Source organism: Leucopleurus acutus (assembly GCF_964270905.1).
Source record: "Leucopleurus acutus genome assembly, chromosome: X".
In the NCBI taxonomy this organism is placed as follows: domain Eukaryota; kingdom Metazoa; phylum Chordata; class Mammalia; order Artiodactyla; family Delphinidae; genus Leucopleurus; species Leucopleurus acutus.
Window position 1 is genome coordinate 87,698,584 of NC_139148.1, and position 18,832 is coordinate 87,717,415.

An 18,832-nucleotide genomic window follows, 5' to 3' on the forward strand; every position below is an offset into this window, starting at 1 on the left:
AGTTGGGTGAGGAAAAATTGTAGAGGTCTTTAAATGTGATGGTAAGGAATTTGAACTTTATCCTATATCCAGTGGGGAAATCACTGAAAAACTTGGGGCAGAACATGTTGAAAGCAACACTGTAGGAAGTTGTATCTAGTAGTGCCAAACATTATGAATTATGATGGAGGCTAGAGTCAGGAAAACTAATTAGGAGACTAACTTGATGATGACATCCTAAACTAGCAGTTCTCAGATACGCTCTGTGGACCCCTTGAGGCTCCCTGAGAACCTTTCAGGAGGTCTCAGTGGTTCAAGTTATCTTTATAGCAATATCAAGATGTTATTAGCTATTTTCACTGTGTTGACATTTGTACTGATGGTGGATAAAACTGCTGGCGCCTTAGCACAAATAAGGGCAGTGGGGCCAGACTGTACTAGTGGTCATTGTGTTCTTCACTGCAGTAAAAAACAAAAATGCTAGTTTCACTTAATACTGTCCCAAATGAAGCAGTAAAAATTACTTCATTAATTATATTAAACTTCAACCTGTGAGACACATCTTTAATATTATGTTTGATGAAATGGGAAGTACAAATAAATCCCTTCTGCATACTAAAGTACAACAGTTGTCCTGAGGAAAAGCACTTGTGTGATTGAGTTGTGAGCTAAACCAGCTGCTTTTTTCACAGAATACCATTTTTACTTCAAAGAGTGACTGACATATAAAATGTGGTTATTCAGACTTGAGTATTTGGCAGATGTTTTCTTGAAAATGAACAAAGTGAGCTGGTCATTTCAAAGAAAACAACTGGCACTGTTTTTTGCCAGTGATAAAATTTGAGCTTTTAAGCGAAAATTACAAGTTTGGAAAATTTGTATCTGCCACTGTGAACTTGACAGCTTCCCAATACTTAAAGACTTTCCTGATGAGGATGGTAGCAATATTAATGAATGTGATTTTTAGATATTGTATAATGAAATGTGTCAATATTTGGAAGCTTGGTATAGCTAATTTCCAAATTATCAAGTATGATATTATGAAATTATGCATGGGTAGAAGAGCCATCCAAAGTGTAAGATATATCAATGAATTTTAATGGAACAGAGTACAAAGACGGTTCATTGATAAGATTTCAGATTCCACATTGCAGCTGTTCCCTAAGAGGCTATCACTTACCAAGTTTTAGTGAAGTATCAAAGACTAATATCCACGATTTTCTGAAAAGGCTATTAAAATATTACTTTCTTCTCCAACTACATATCTGTGTGAGGCTGGCTTTTCTTCATGTACTTCAATCAGAACAACATATTGTAACGGATTTAATGCAGAAGCAGAGAATCCAGCTGTATTCTATTAAGTCAGAAACATTAAAGAAATTTGTAGAAATGTAAAACTGTGTCACTCTAAGTCATTTTTGGGGAAAATATAGTTATTTTTCATAAAATATTTCATTTATTGTTAGCATGTGATGGGCTTATTTTTATTTTTTGCAGTACGCAGGCCTCTCACCGCTGTGGCCTCTCCCACTGCGGAGCACAGGCTCCAGACGCGCAGGCTCAGCGGCCATGGCTCACGGGCCCAGCCGCTCCGCGGCACGTGGGATCCTCCTGGACCGGGGCACGAACCCGTGTCCCTTGCATCGGCAGGCGGACTCTCAACCACTGCGCCACCAGGGAAGCCCTGGGCTTATTTTTTAAATGAGTTAGTAAACATTTAAAAATTTCCGAGTTTTAGTTTCTTATATGGTAAATATCAACAGATATAAACCAGATAAACAAAAGCTCTTTGGGGTCCTCTAATTTTTAAGAATGTAAAGAGTCCCAAGACCAAAAAGTTTTGAGAATCACTATCCTAGACTAAGGGGAATGAAAAATTGAAAGGACAAATTTTAGGGGAAATTGTAAAGGAAGAATTGACTTGCTACCTATATTGGATTAAGGGAAGGGTCAAGAGATGAAGATCCAAGTTTTTAAGGCAGCATGACTCAGAATGATGGTACCTTTGACCGTAAAAGGGAATTTGTGAAATGGAGGTAGTTTGGGAAGGAATATAATATGTTTGGCTTTAGATGTACAAAGTTTGAGGCTACATCCTTTAGAAATTCACTCAATGAACATTTATTAACCACATAATATGAATGGCATTGAACTAGTATTAGAAATACAAATATGAGTTAGAATAAGTTAACTATAAGCCTCATATAGTTAAATTATATGAGGCTTATATGCCAGGCACTAGTATACTTTATATACACAGTATTTCATCATCTCTAAGATGCCATTAGTGTTAAGATGCATCATTATCTTATGAACCATTACAATAGAATGCTGCCATTAAAGCTATCACATGATATGGATTTTAGGATTAGTTCTGTTTTCAGAGATGTTAAAATGTAGAGAAAGAAATGTTAGACTATGTAAAATATTTTTTTCCCAGTTCTGAGGATCTGAAAGTTCTTGTCTTACATCAGTATTCTAAAAAAAAATTTATTGAGCACCTACTATTTTCTACACTTGTGCTACCAGTATAGTAGCCACTAACTTCATTTGACTAAGTGAGCACTGGGAATGTGGCTAGGCCAAACTGAAATGTGTTGTAAGTGTAAAACACACACTAGATAAGAAGTGGTTTTAACTCACATGAACCTCTTGCGAGCCTTATGTGGTATACACTTTTTTTTTTTTCTTTGTGGTATGCAGGCCTCTCACTGTTGTGGCCTCTCCCACCGCGGAGCACCCGCTCCGGATGCGCAGGCTCAGCGGCCATGGCTCACGGGCCCAGCCGCTCCACAGCACGTGGGATCCTCCCGGACTGGGGCACGAACCCGCGTCCCCTACATCGGCAGGCGACTCCCAACCACTGCGCCACCAGGGAAGCCCTGTGGTATACACTTTTATCCCCATTTTAGAGATGAGGAAGCTGAGGCACAGAGAAGTCAAATAATTACCCAGAGTCACGTGACTAGAGCCAGAATTTATGGAAAATGATATTCCCATTTTAGAGATGAGATAACTGAGGCTTGGAAAAGTTACATAACTTGGCTAAGGTAAGCTATCTAGTAAGAGACTGAGCCTTGAAGGTCTTTAAATGTAGTAGGAGAGAAGATAAGTACAGTGTGAATAAATCCTGTGATAGTATCCACAGAGTTCCATGTGAGTATAAAGGAGAGGTAGCAAAATAAGACTGGGGATCAGGGTTAAAGTCATAGGAATTTGTTTTCAACAGGAAGAGACATGGGTGTTGATGTCAATACGTTTGTGGGTTAGTAAGGGAGATGATTGAGGGAATTCCTGGCCAGTGGTTTTAGTGATTTTTTTTCCTCAAAGTTTCACTTAAGTAGGAGGCAAGGTCTTCTGCTGAGAATGAGGATGGGAAGATAGAATATTATGTTTGAGGAGAGAGTATACATTTTGAAATAGCTTTCGGTGGAAATAGAAATAGGAGGTTAGAGACACAGTTCTGAAGGACCAGATGAGTTTAGGGAGCACGAATTTGTGATAGGTAATTTCTCCAGGGTGGGACAAGGAGGCGAGAGAGTGACCGCCGATGGATCAGGAAGTCTAGAGAGAAAAGGGAGAAGGTGAAGACAAAACAGGGCAGATGGGGAGCACACGCAGCTGAGGTTCAGGATGCCTTGGTGACATTCAGGAAATGTATTGGGTTTAAAAACTGGAATAATAGAAATTGTAGCAGTGGAGTTTAAGATTTCAGGAGGGGGTGGTTCAATGTGATGACAAGATTCAGAGTGACAATGGGGTGAGTTGTTGAAGTAGTGTGAGGGGATGAAGGTTATTGGAATTGAAATTTTCTCTATCCTTATGGACTTATTGTTGTTGCTGCCCATTTATCAATTATAGAGGGAGGTATGTTGAAAATCTCCCACTATGAAGGCAGATTTGTTAGTTTTCCTTTAAAGTTCTGTCAAATTTTACTTTATATATTTTGAGTCTATTATTAGGTATATGCACAATTATAGTTTTCATATATTGTCCTGCTGAATCAAACCTTTATCATGGAGTTGCCCTTTGTTAGAAATGCTTTTTGTTTTAGTCATTTCGTTTGATATTGACATTGGCTAGTATATTGCTTGGTATATTACCATCTTTTGGTTTTTTGAAAAATCTTCTTTTGCCCTCATGTCTTAGATGCCCCATTTATTTATTTATTTTTAAAAAACTATTTTCTTTTTATATTTTTGGCTGCATCAGGTCTTAGTTGCGGCACGTGGGATCTTTCGTTGCAGCACGGGCTCTTCGTTGTGGTGCGCGGGCTTCTCTTTAGTTGTGGCGCGGGCTCCAGGGTGTGTGGGCTCTGTAGTTGTGGCGCACAGGGTCCAGAGCACATGGGCTTTGTAGTTTGTGGCACTCGGGCAGGCTGTCTCTTTGAGGCTCACAGTGTGGGCTTTGTTGCCCCATGGCATGTGGGATCTTAGCTCCCCAACCAGGGATCGAACCTGCATCCCCTGCATTGGAAGGCAGATTCTTTACCGCTGGACCACCAGGGAAATCCCTTAGATGCCTCTTTTCAATAGCATATAACTAGATTTTATTTTTAAATCCTGTCTGATGATTTTCACTTTTACCTGGAAAATTAGTTTATTTACTTTTGTAGTGATTGTTGATACAGTAGAAATGAATTGAAATATCAATATCTTATTTTGAGCTTTCTAAATGATCTGCTTTTTTCTGATTCTTTCCCTCATCCCTCTTATTTTGGATTGATTGTGGTTTTCCCCCATTCTTGGTTGGAAATTACACATTCTGTGTGTGTTGTTTTAGCTGTTATTATACCTATTTTAACATGCATATATAGTGTAAAATGTAAAACAGTGTCATCCTTCTTACTGTTTTTCTTTTGTTTGGAAAATGTAGTTATTTTTCATAAAATATGTCATCTAGCATATAATGGGTTTATTATTTTTTAATGAATTAATAACTTTATAATGTTCTCAGTTTAAATTTTTAATTTTTTTCTTAAAGTCTAAAGGTAACTAATATCTTTACCTTCATCTTGAATGATACAAGGACCTTAGAATGCTTTAACTCTGATCACACCCCTCCCAGATTATATGCTATTATCTGGTTTTAGTTCTGGCTCTTTCTTCTCCATCCTCCTCCACATACACATACAGTAGACATTATTTTCTTCACAGTTGGTGTTTGTCTAGATTTGCCCACATATTTGCCAATATCTTTGCTCATCATTTGTTTTTGCATCTCAGACCTTCAATCGAGCTCATTTTCTAGAATATTCTTTCAGTAAAATCTTTGATGGTAAACTCTGTCTTTGCCTAAAAATATCTTTACTATGCCCTTGCTCTTGAAAATTGGTTCTGCTGTGTGTAGAACTCTAGGGTGACAGTGAAATTCTCTCAGGACATTGACAATATTGCACTGGCACCTCCTTTCCATTGTTGTCGAATCAGTCTAATTGTAGTATGTCATTTCTTTTCTCGCTGGATACTTTTTTAAAACAGCTTTGTTGAGATGTAACTCACATACCATACAGTCCACTCAAAGTAAAATCCACTGGTTTTTAGTATGTTCACAGATATGTTCAACCATGAACAGAGTCAGTTTTAGAACATTTTCATCACCTCAAAAATCTCATACCTCTTGGGAAACCAAAAAAGTCATGTGACTTGCTTTATTGTGACATTCTTTCACTTTATTAAAAAAAAACTCATACCTTTTAGCTATCACCCCCATCTTCCTATTTAGAGGTTCTTAAGCAACTCTTAATCTATTTTGTGTCTTTAGAGATTTGCCTATTCTGGACATTTCACATAAATGGAATCATACAATATGGGGTCTTTTTTTCTTTTTCTTTTCTTTTTGTTTTTGGCTGCCCTGCACAGCATGCAGGATCCTAGTTCCCCAACCAGAGATCAAACCCAGGTTCCCTAGAGTGGAAGCACGGAGTCTTAACCACTGGACCGCCAGGGAAGTCCCTAATATGGGGTCTTTTTTGACTGGCTTCTTTTACTTAGCATAATGCTTTCAAGATTCAGCTATGTTGTCAGCATGTATGAGTACTTCATTCTTTTAACCTGTTATCTTTTTTCCATAATGTAAAATTTACCATTTTAACTATTTTAAGTGTTATTAATGGTTATAAATTTTTAAGTGTTATTAATTTTTATGTTATTGTTATTAATTGCATTCATAATGTTGTGCAACCATCACTGCTATCTATTTTCAAAACTTTTGTATTACCATAAACAGAAACTCTCTAGCCAGTAAGCAATAACTCCCCATTCCTCCTCCACCCAGCCCCTGGGAACCTCTAATCTACTTTCTGTCTATGAATTTGCCTATTCTAGGTGCCTCATGTAAGTGGAATCATCCAGTATTTGTCCTTTTGTGTCTGGCTTCTTTCACTTAGCGTGTCTTCAAAGTTCATCCATGTTATAGCATGTGTCAGAACTTCATTTTTATGGCTGAATAGTATTCCATTGTATGTTTATACCACATTTTGTTTATCCATTATCTGTTGATGAACCCTTGGGTTGTTTCTACCTTTTGGCTAACATGAATAATGCTGCAGTAAACGTTGGCATGCAAGTGCCTGTACAAGTCCCTGCTTAGAATTCTTTTGGATACATACTTAGGAGTTCTTCCAGGCAGGGACTGAGCCTCTTATAACCCAGGTATTTAGTATTGTAAACTTCATAAGAGCAGACCTTTTTGTCTGTTTTATCCACTGCTTAATAAGTACTTGTTTCATGAGTGAATGAATGAATAGGAGCTATTCATAAATGTTTGTCAAATAATTGCAATATACTTGAGTAGTTTTCATGATGCTGACTAGAGAGTTTCTTGCTCAGCATGGCAGAGGGGAAGGGGGCCTGCTTTTTTTCTTTTTCTTTTCTTTTTTTCTATCTTTTAAAAAATACTTACTGAAGTATACATACACAAAATTACTTATAAGTTATCAGCTCAATTAATTTTTATAAACCGAACATATTTGTATAAATATCAGCCAGATCAAGAAATAGGGATCCTAACTTTTAAACGCATTAAAAGTCACAACTTGGCAGGCGCCTGACTCTGTAGTGACTGAGATGTGGTGGTTAACTATTTGCCAGAAAAGCAATTGTAAAGTCTTAGATGCACATGAATTTTTCCTTTCTAGATGTGATTAAAGGAGAATGTCAGATAGAATGCTGGGACCTAGGGTGGCACTCGTTTCATACCCAACATGATAAACAGTATTGCTAATGGTTCATATCCTAGGGATGTGAGGCAGTGAGTTTCTTTTGTTTTTTGGTTTTTTTTTTTTACTGAAAGTTACTATATTTTGTGTACAATGTGGCAGACTTGGTCATAACATGTATTCTTTCCTTAAAAACAAGAAGACCCTATATATAAATCCACACTTATTACAAGTATGTTCATTCTTTATCAACCCATTTCTAAGTAAAGGAGTGGCAATATGGAATGCTGTACTTCAAAGTTTAGAATCAAGACTACTAAATTTGAGTTTGTTTAAAGAAAATCTTTGCTTTTGTTGCCTTCTCTAGTCCTATTTAATAATTTACTTTTTCAGTTTCCTAATGTTTAAAGCAGGTATTGGCAATTTTTTTCTTAAAGGGCCAGGTAGTAAATATTTAGGTTTGAGTGCCATACTGTCACAAGTACTCACTCTGCTGGTGTAGTGCAAAAGCAGCTACAGACAGTAAATACATAAATGAATGACTGTGTTCCAATAAAACTTTATTCACAATAACCAGCAGTAGGCTGGATTTGACCCACAGGTTGTTGTTTACCCATCCCTCCAATAGAGTATTATTTCCTTGTCTGATAAACAGATATTCTTAATTTAATGAACTCTAATTTATTGGGTTTTTTTATGTTTTATTTTATGGTTATCATTTTTTTTTAATGAAAGAAAAACACTGCCACCCTCTGGTCCTGAAGATATTCTACTCTAGTTTTCTTCTAGAACAGGTATCAGCAAACTTTTCCTGTAAAGGGCCAGATAGTGAATATCTTAGGCTTTGCAGGCCACTCAGTCTGTGTCACAGCTGCTCAGCTCTGCTGTTGTAGTGAGAAAGCAGCCATGGCCAATACATAAATGAGTGACTGCGGCTGTGTTCCAGTAAAGCTTGATTTGCAAAAACAGGTGGACTGTAGTTTGCTGACCCCTGATCTAGAATAAAACCTCAACAAATGGATGCTCAAAATGAAGTGGTATAAGGGAACCAAGGAATCATTTAGTAGTTTAACAAATTTATTATGTGATATTTGCCAAACTGAGGGCTAAATGATTAATTAAATTCTGGTATATCCACTCACTGGAATATTAAGATCATTGAAAATGATCATTTTGAAGACCAAGTAACATGGGAAAACACTTTTAAGTGGGAAATCAGGATAAAAATTTTAAGTTTGTATCTTAATAAATATGGACCTACTAGAAGGAATACATGAATTTTTGTTAGGTAGAAGAATCTTTTTCTGGTTTTCAAATTGTCTGCATTGTCGTTGTATTCCAAAAATAACTTTAAAATGGCATAAAGGGATGCCAATTAAAACTATTGTTTTTTTTATCACTACTATTTAGTATGAAAAAGAGAAGCTTTGTAAAACTATTGTTCAATGAAGTCCCAAAGCCTTTTTTCTTAGTATAAGATTGACATTTGAGGAAAATGCATTGTTGCTCTGTTCAAGATATATTGTCATTTTTTTCTTTTATTTTTTATATTTTGACAGTGCCCTTATGTCTGCCATTTGTTGTATTTACTTACCAAAAAAGAGAATGGTGAGTATTTTCATTCCAATTGTATTACATTCACTCTGTGGAATTAGCATTTGTATCGGCCTTTATAAAGTTAACTGTTAGCATTAGTTCTATGACAAGGTTTTGTGGGATTTCTTTTTAGTACTTTTATCTAAGAGCATCTGCTTAATGGCTTAACTGAACAGCGTAATTATATTCTTAATGTGTTGTAAGGAGAAGCTATCTGAACAAGGTTTCTTTTTATTCTGAACCACAGACTAGTAATTCTTTTCTTTACCTTTTCTAGTCAAACCATTTCGTGTGAGAAAACTGCTTGATCTTCAGGCCAAAATGGTGAGTACTGAAAAGACCTAAGACTGGCCAGTGTACTTTGTGCTAGGTACCGAGCTAGGCTTTGCGGATGTAAAATCGAATGCGTCATTACCTTCAAGGAACTTAATTGCCTGGGGAGCTCAGTCAACAAAATAAAAAATCAGAATCAGACTGGGGTCAAGGAGGAGTGGTGATGGTGAGTAGAATTTAACTAGGCCAAGAAAGAAGAGAAGGGCACTCTTGGCAGAGGGAACAGCATGAGCAAAGCCAGGTCGATACCAAATAGCAGAAACCGTTTACGGAACTGGGTTGGTATGGCTGGAAAATAAGTGTTAGGGAGTAGTCAAAAATGACTACTTTATTTTATTAAAGTGACTAGCTTATTTATTCTGTGGCTGTGATCTAGGAAAGCATTCTTTTCTGGATACTTAAACTTCAGTATATTCCCTGACTTTTATCTCTTGTCCTTACAGCTCTCTTGCATTGTTATTTCCACTATACCTGCCAGGTAACAGAAGTCTGTGAAGCTTTGGGTGTAAAACAATAGGAAGTTGTAGTGCCTATGCCTAACTGTTGAAGCCTGCGTAACCTATGTAGAGGCATTCAAATTTCATGAAAAATACAAACACATGCGCACATGTGTGCTTCTCCATTGTGAGGTTTCCTGTTGGTACAATTCAATGATTGTTCTTGTTTTATAGCTTCCTATTTTGGCTCTGTGGGTGCAGTATATTCTCGTAGCTCTCTGAGGATAGTAATGATAATGTTTTTGTCCAAATTTAATTTTATTTCACATTAATAGAAATTATGAAAACGATATACATTTTTCCATGTTAACAGCAAAACAATTCAATGGAATAAGAAAATCTTACCATAAATAAGATCTTGTTGATTTGTATTAACTGAGACAAGTATATGTTCAAGTTAAAAAAATGACTCAGTACAGTGTCTAAAAATTTTTAACCCAGACATTAAATATATGGCTTCATTATTAATATTCTATATAGTACATTACTAAATTACCCCATTATCAATGCCTATTTATAAAGATACATTCATAAAATTGTTTTGATAAGCTGGATTTTGGTGACTTTGATCACATCCAGCAATACCGAACCTAGAAGACATAGCCATGCTCACATGTAACTGAACATGTAAAATGGTAACAGGCATAATCAGCCCATGTAAGCAAATGTATTGGGTATGTGAATTTTTGATACCTGCAAAGGTATGTGTCCCCTCTATACCCATCCGTGCCCCATAACTTCCCATCATGATGGACACAGAACAGAGAAATTGTCTTTCTGGTGGCAAGCGTGAATGGTGGGAAGTGGAGCAGGCACGTTGTTATCTTATACGCACCAGGCCCTTTGAGAGCAGTCTTTGGAAAAGGAAGGGGGAGTTCCTTTCTTGTTTGTTTGGTCTTTCATGGTAGATGCTTTCCTCAAATACCTGGTAAACATTGTTTGCCCATATTTAATAATAAAGCACTAAAATGGTCATTGGAAACTTGTGTACGTGAGCAGGACTTGTTCATTGTAGGATCTTGATGTTTCATTGGGAAATTCCCCAGATGATGGTGTCATTTTTCCTAAGAAATTCTCCTGGGGACTTCCCTGGTGGCGCAGTGGTTAAGAATCCGCCTGCCAATGCAGGGGACATGGGTTCGAGCCCTGGTCTGGGAAGGTCCCCCATGCCGCGGAGCAACTAAGCCCGTGTGCCACAACTACTGAGCCTGTGTGCCTAGAGCCTGCGCACCTCAACAAAGAGTAACCCCTGATCGCCTCAACTAGAGAAAGCCCACGTGCAACAATGAAGACCCAACGCAGCCAAAAAATAAATAAATAAAATAAAATAAAATAAAAATTCTCCTGTTTCCTGACTAGGGGTTGTATTCGTCAGGCTTTTCCAGAGAAACAGAACCACTAGGATGTGTGTATATATAGAGAAAGATTTTTATAAGGGATTGGCTCACAAGATTATAGAGACTCGTAAGTCCAACATCTGTAGGGTGGGCCTGCAGGCTGGAGATCCAGGAGAGCTGATGTTCCAGTTTGAGTTCATCGGCAGTCGGCAGTCTGGTGGAGAATACTCTCTTGCTTGGGGGAGCTAGTCTTTTTGTTCTGTATAGGCCTTCAACTGATTGAATGAGGCCCACCCACATTATGGTGGGTAGTCTGCTTTACTCAAGAGTCCACCCATTTAAATGTTAATCTCATCAGAAACACCCAGAACATTTGATTTGGGCACCCCATGGCCCAGCAAAGTTGACATGTAAAATTACTTGCCACAGGGCTATAAACCTGGCTACTAGCACTCTGGGACTTAAGCAGTAGAAAAGATTGGGGATAGGTTCTGGTACACTCCCTCAGTTCTGCAAACTGTATGAGTCCAGCTTTTATCTTCAGTGAGTAAAACCCTGATGTTTGCCAGTGTAGTGAAGGAATTTGGGGTTCTAACTGCTTCTTATGTAGGCTTTCAACCAGTCCTTCTGTTTTTCAGCCCTCTTGCACCTCCACTTTTCAGAGGTATCTGATCCCTCAAATTTCTGAGCCTTTCTGGGCGTTCTCAAGCATGAATCTGCTGCTTTTGAGGCTTTTTCTGTTGCTGCCTTAGCTTTCGTTTTCTCTATTCTGCTAAATTGATTATTGTTTGTCCATCTTCATTTGAGGTTCCAAAATCTTGTTGAGACCTCACATGTGCTATTGTCTGCCTTCTTGTTCTCTTTGAACTTGTGCTTTATGCATTTTTCCATTCCTTTACTTTTTAGTGGGGCTTTATGAGGACCCAGAATTAAACATGTATGTTCAGTATGCCATGTTTAACTGGAAGTCTCTCTCTCTCTTTCTTTTAAGAAAGTGTTAACTTTTTAACAATAAAGATAGGTTTAGTTAACTAGACAATAAGTTCTAAAGGTCTCTCCACTCTTAAGTATTTGCTCTTTCAAAAACATTCCAACTCAAAGCAAATACTCTGGTACTAATTGATAATGAGTACAGAGATCAGAAGATATTTCAGCATAGATAGCCTGGGTCATTTTGGTTTTGTTATCATAAATTTAATTTCAGGAAGCTATTATAAAATAGGAATACTGTATTTCTAATCCCCATTTTCTGCCTTCCTTATTTTGTATAGTAGTTGATTCAATAAAATAGTAATATAATAAAACAGTTGGTTTCTCCCTTGGAATTTTAGTGGTATGCTTCCTCTGGATAGCCAGATATATCAAACACAGGTATCCAGCAGTAAGGACTTCTGTCATAAAATTAATGTTTTTGTAAAGACTTTTTCAGTTATATCAAGCTGTTTGACTTCTGCATACTAATTGTTAGATATCCTAGTGAATTTTCCAAGGATCATGATGCTAAGGTATTAATATTTCCTTTGCTCTGTTTTCTTGGCTTCCCTTTTTGTCCTTCCACCTTCCTGTCTAAATCAAGAATGAGTAAACTTTGAGTCCTGAGTATTATACCAGTGAGAGTAAGCCATGCTAGCAGATATGACTGGTAAGCCTAAGGCACGGGCAGAGAAGAAGAGAGAAAATATAAGGAAGAAGTAAAATATGGAAAAAGGTCACAAAAGAGAAGATGACAAGTTGGCGAGGGTTGCTTTATGATAGTTGATTTAAATGTTTGCGTTTCTATTCCTTGATTTTCTATAGCATCTTCCTATAGCTATATCACATAATAAAATTAGGGTCTGAATATATGTTTAATATTTTTATTTTATTGTTACTTTTTTTTTCTTACTGGCCACAGAATTGAAAATTGAAACTCTTATTTTATTTCAGGGAATGCAGCCTCATCTCCAGGCTTTGTTGTCACTATATAAATTCTTTGTTCCTACTTTGATTTCTGTATCTTTGCCTATGAGGAAGAAGGTAAGGGATTAAGGAGCAGTAAATCATATTGAGATAGAAATATGTTGTTTTGAGTAAGTTAATTTATAGATTTGGACTAAAATGTTTACAGCATACTGTTTTAAGATCTAATATTGTGGCGCTGTTTCTGAGTGTTTTTAGGGATTAGCACTTCATTTTGATTCCATTCAATGTATTCCATTCAATGTAATAGATTCCTGATTAGAAAAAAAAACTTAAATGGATTTGCATGGGTGTAAAATATTTCATAATTAATATACTTTCAATTAATGAAGAGTTTTAGGTTTTATGCTGCTCCGACTTATGGATACCTCCTCTCGTGTACTTTACATTCAAATTTATAGATCTATTTTAAGAATTCAGAGAATCTGTGGAAGACAGCTCTACTTGCTGTGAGGCAAAGGAATCAGGGACTTCCACCAGAACCTCTAAAGTTGATGTTAGCTAATGTCCATCCTATAAAAAGAGTAAGTATCTAAAACCCCAAGTGACTTGCAGTCTTCTTTTATTAAATTCAAACAATAACCATTCAGATGTTGGAAGAGATTATAAATATTTAAGTTCATTTTAATTACCCAGTATTCTATGCAAACTATATTCAGACTCCATTCATTAAACCACCTTAACAAGTGCTTTTACATTTATAGTTTGTAATCTGCTTAGTCCATTGATAGATTGTTTTATTATCTTTCTTTTTTAGAAATGGAATTCTCACTCAGTTATACCAGTGCTAAATTCCCGTAACTACAGTAAAGAAAGTGGGAAAAAGGGGATGAATCTTTCTGATTATTTCAGTAGCAATGGATCATTTCCACTGGAACAGCTTAAAAGCTTCCCTCAACTCTTACAGAACATCCATTGCTTAGAGGTATGTGACTGGACCATGTGCTTATTTGCATTTTCCATTTGATCTTCATGGCCTTTATTTTTGTTATATATTTCCTATCTGATGATTTCCTTGTTGCTCTGATCTCCTTTTTATATACTTACAGTTGACCGATTGTTCTGTCTTTGCAGCTGCCTTCTCAGATGGGCGCAGTGCTGAACAACTCTCTGCTACTACACTATATTAACTGTGTCAGAGATGAGTCAGTCTTACTGAGGCTCTATCACTGGTTGAGTCAAACATTACAAGAAGGTAAAAATTGATACTTAGAAGTGTTAGATGAATGAAGAAGGAATAAGATGGTTTACAAATGGGTTTCTTTTAAAAGGGTGCCGACTTCTAGACAGGAGGAGCCTTCATATGCTGTAATTATTTTTCCGGTAATCATGTATTCAGAGCCTGAATGCTGCTGTTGTTGTAATTTTAAGGGGTAGTAAGAAAGGAGGTGTATTGTTAAGGAAACACTGCTGGATGGCCACCAAAACTCACTGGGTGGGTCTACTTTGATGACTGTCACAGTCCAAGGCCTCTTCATCTTTGTATGTTCAGAAACTTGCTGTTAAGCCCCCAGAACCGTCAGATTAATGCTAACCAAACTCAGAGACTGTTGTGTAAGCCAGAATGTCAACTTTTTATTTCATAATAGAAGTAATTCTGGTGACCAAAATTTTCATGTTTGCCGACTAGAATAGCTCCTCTCTGCTATCAATATATATGGCGGCCACATTAGTCATCAGAAAGTTTCTTAATTATAGAACTGAAGGAAAAGGCAGTGAGGGAGTTTTTCATCCAGGCCATAGTAAAGCCTGATCATTTCATTCCTCCAAGGAGGTCGATTTCTCTAAACATAGTATTGAGTTCACCAGATTATTTCTTTCCTGGATAAGTAAATCCTGACTCTTCAAGTGTTTAAGGTCAGTTTTAGTCGGTTCCAGGATAACTCTCCTTTTCCTACTCAGTCTTTCTTTACATAGGATATGATACAGTTTGTTAGATTTCCACTAACTAAAGTTCTGCCACCCTTAGATTACCCCCAGCTCACCCTAATTGAAGTTTAGGCATTCTCAAACTTTTAATTCATACACTTATAGTCTTCTGGATTACTGTGTGGCATAAAGCTAATCACATTCATTATATGTAACATTTACTAGTTTATATTTTCACTGTAAGCTTTCCCCCTATATTACCAAGTTCTTGAGAAACATCACACTATCACTTCCACATATATATTATAGTCTCCAGTGTGAGTTGGCTAGGATGTATGAGACAGATAGCTTGTTTATATTTGTCATTTATTTGTCACTTTAGAGTTGTGGTGGTTATGTTTTGTGTAGTTTTTAGTGTTGTGCAACCGGAGCCTTATGTTTAATATTTTTGTTCCAGAATGTATTTGGTACAAGGTGAATAATTATGAACATGGAAAAGAATTTACCAACTTCCTGGACACTATCCTCAAGGCAGAATGCTTCTTACAAGTAAGATTCTGCTTGTTTCCTACACACTTCACCATTTAAAAAAAATATATATATATATATATTTATTTATTGAGCTGCGCTGGGTTTTAGTTGCGGCATGCAGGATCTTTAGTTGTGGCATGCGAACTCTTAGTTGAGGCATGTAGGATCTAGTTCCCTGACGAACTAGATCGAACCCAGGGATCGAACCCAGGGATCGAACCCAGGCCCCCTGCATTGGGAGCGTGAAGTCTTAGCCACTGGACTACCAGGTAAGTCCCACCACTTCTTAATTTATTTAGATATCCATTAAAAACCTTTTCTTTAGTGCTTGACATCTTTTGTAAACAATATTTATTCAATTCAAAATTCATTATAAATAGAGCCAAGTTGCACTGTCGTTTATCTTTGTACTGTTGGATTTGAAGAAAGAATTTGTTAAATTATGCAAATAAGAGAGAAAGGTATAAGGAATTCCCTAGCTGTCCAGTGGTTAGGACTCCGGCGCTCTCACTGCCGAGGGCCTGTGTTCAATCCCTGGTCAGGGAACTAAAATCCCGTGAGCCCCCTACCCCGCCAAAAAAGAGAGAAAGGTCTATAATTTAAGAGAACAAACTGAAGATGTAATTGAATGCATTAAATTAATTGAATTAGCCAGTAAGATAAATCTCATAGGGTCACTACTTGTGTCCTTATAATCAACAAACATTTTTTGATTGTCGAATATGTTCCAGCCAATTAATTATTTGGCCTGGGTAACCCTGAGTTATACTTTTAAGCTGCCACTCAGATATCAGCACCATCAAGAAGCCTTTACTCAGTCTGGGTTAGATGTTTGTTCTACGTGCTTCCTTAGCTCTCTGTGTTTACCTGTATCGTGGTACTTTCAGCATCTGTTTTTCCACCCATTATGAGCTGTGGACAGGTGGGAACCATGTCTAACTTTTCTTCATGTATGGGTGTTCAACTTGGTACCTGATACAAAAGAGATTCTCAATAAATGTTTGTTGAATAAATCTTAAGGGTATGGTGTGAAACCATTGAATTAGAAGTTGGGTGTGGATAATGGTGGTGAGGATAAAAGGATGAATTTAGGTTGATTTTTTAGATTTCCTGCTTGGGAGGATGATGATGGGAATATAAGAAAAGCAGGCTAGGAAGGAAAGATATATTTGATTTGAAAGATGCCTGTGGGATATCTAAGAGGTCCAGTAGGCAGTTAGATAATGAGCCTAGAGCTCAGGAGTGAGATTTGGGCTAGAGATGCAGAAATTTAGGACTCCTCATGATATAGGTGGTGGTTTTAGCTATGTTGTAGATGAGATTGTCCACAGAATTCATGTCATGAAAAGAAGGTCCAGAATAGAGTCTTGGTGCACGCCACTATTTAAGGCTCAGGACGACAAAGTTAAAAGGGAAAACCCTGGATCTTCACTCTGGTAAAAACAGAGGCAGCCTAGACATTCAGGCCTCTCCAGATGGTGCTGCCCAGAGTTTGGGTTTGGTCTATGGCCCCTAATGAAATTCCAGCCTTATTATACAACATTGTATACACTCTATTGACTATCATGTACTCCAAAATAATACAATTTCATTTATCTTTAAAAATATTCCATAACTTGACTTCTTACCTTCTTTCCAATTGGTAAAGTTTTATGGTGTTTGAAAACTATGTTGATAAAGATGGTAATGTATCCAAATATTAATCATCTGATCCTTTTTATGAGAAAGTCTGGCACCTAATCCAAGGCTTTTAATTATATTTATGACAAAAAACATTAGTCTAAGGGTAAAACAACTATAGCACAAAGTAAACTGGTTGTTTCAAGAGTAATTACAACTGAAGAGTTCCATGCAAGGTTTTACTATCAACTTGTGTTACAGGAGGGGTTTTATTCCTGTGAAGCATTCCTGTATAAGAGCCTTCCTCTCTGGGATGGCCTCTGTTGTCGATCACAGTTCCTTCAACTTGTGAGCTGGATTCCTTTTAGTAGCTTCTCTGGTATGTATCGCGAAAATTTGGAGTCATTTAATTTAATGTAATATTAATTAAAAGGATTGAATAATTTTTTTTATTACTTTTAGAGGTGAAACCACTTCTTTTTGACCATCTGTCACGGCTCTTCTTTACATCAACTATTTATTTCAAGGTAAAAAAATTGTCTTGCTTAGATTCAATAGGAAATATTAGTCTGTGGCTGGTGGTACACAGTTTTAAACCCACACTATAGCAGTGTTTTGTAACAGGAGTTGCTTGGACCTGGACTTGAGGTCCTGCATCATTCAAATCAAAGTTAATGTGTAGAATCTTCTGTTTTTAAGGTTTTGTTACATGTAATTTTCCTGAACTGTAACAGATGACAAAGTGAATGAACAGGTGGCAAATGAGTATTAATAAAAACAAACTGGGAAATAACTTAAGCATACTTAGTTTGATTGTTGTGGTTGATAATTTTGTAGATACACTTATTCATTTCTCAAATGTGTATTGAGCACCCACTATGTGTTATAATATAGTCATTTTCTGCTAATAAAATTGTTCTAACCTTATATAATAAAATTAGAAGTTGTTACTATTTTGCGGTATGCTCCAAAAAAAACCCACTGTGGCTTCCAGGACTAAGTTTGAGAGCCACTTTTTTATAGAATGGTTATTCCTTTTCTAAAAGAGTGACAATATAATTAATGTTTCTTTTTTTCACCTTAAATCACTTACTGTTTGCCACATTTACAGGAAAAATATATTGTCCTGGTTAGTGTTTGTCATAATCAACTGGTACTTTATAATTACCTATCACATTAACTTGGTTCAAGTTTTATTTATATTATTTGTAACTTTGTACCTTACCATGTCATGTCATTCACATGACAATACCCACTGCTTCTCCCAGATAACACATTTTCAGAGACTTCATTTTGCAACTTTCTGTGATTCTCTTCCGATCTTCTAATTCAGTTATTCTTTATTTCTTCTCTTATTCTACCAATCTAGAGCGCTATTTATCTGTAAATATTAGGTTAAACCATATGAATAGGTTTAACCTAATAAGTCAAAGATGTTTGACAATTGGCAGTTTCATATGTTCCAGCCTAATAAGTATATATACATTTATACACACATGCATATATTTATATTTGAGAGTGGGGGGTGGAGAGAGGAAGGGAAACAGACAGAAGGCCAAAGACAGAAATCAGGGGAATGCTCACTGTTTAAATCTCACTGAAAAGGAGGTGTCTATGAAGGAACCTTTTCAAGAGGTATGAAAAGAACCAGGAGAACAGTAGTGCCAAAGAAACAGAGAGAATACAGGCTATCAAGAAGGAGTGAAGGGATAATGTTGCTACATATCCCAAGAGGGTCCAGAAAGATGTGGACCAAAAAAAAGTTTCTTTTGGAATTGATAATACAGAGGTCTTGGCTACCTTTGTGAGCAGGTTCAGTGGAGTGTGGGGGTAAAAACCAAATTGTGGAGGTTGAGGAGTTGATGAGAAATGAAGACAAGACAATGAGTATTGACTGTGTTTCCAAAAGTTTGGCTAAAAAGAAGAGGTAGAGAGAGAGAGGGAGAGCTGTA

The 18,832-nt window shown here is 36.9% G+C and overlaps 1 protein-coding gene across 2 annotated transcripts in view; it reads left to right on the forward strand.

Annotated features, from left to right (window-relative positions):
* CENPI (centromere protein I) overlaps nucleotides 1–18,832 on the forward strand; it is a gene marked incomplete at its 5' end in the record, with an annotated part of 42,445 nt that overhangs the window by 7,724 nt on the left and 15,889 nt on the right. For both annotated transcript variants that reach the window (XM_082864733.1, XM_082864734.1), the window contains 9 exons: nucleotides 8,698–8,746; nucleotides 9,012–9,058; nucleotides 12,828–12,917; nucleotides 13,262–13,384; nucleotides 13,618–13,785; nucleotides 13,935–14,055; nucleotides 15,187–15,278; nucleotides 17,142–17,259; nucleotides 17,343–17,407. In XM_082864733.1, coding sequence (XP_082720859.1) covers nucleotides 8,698–8,746; nucleotides 9,012–9,058; nucleotides 12,828–12,917; nucleotides 13,262–13,384; nucleotides 13,618–13,785; nucleotides 13,935–14,055; nucleotides 15,187–15,278; nucleotides 17,142–17,259; nucleotides 17,343–17,407 — 873 coding nt within the window. The remainder of the gene's footprint in view (nucleotides 1–8,697; nucleotides 8,747–9,011; nucleotides 9,059–12,827; nucleotides 12,918–13,261; nucleotides 13,385–13,617; nucleotides 13,786–13,934; nucleotides 14,056–15,186; nucleotides 15,279–17,141; nucleotides 17,260–17,342; nucleotides 17,408–18,832) is intronic.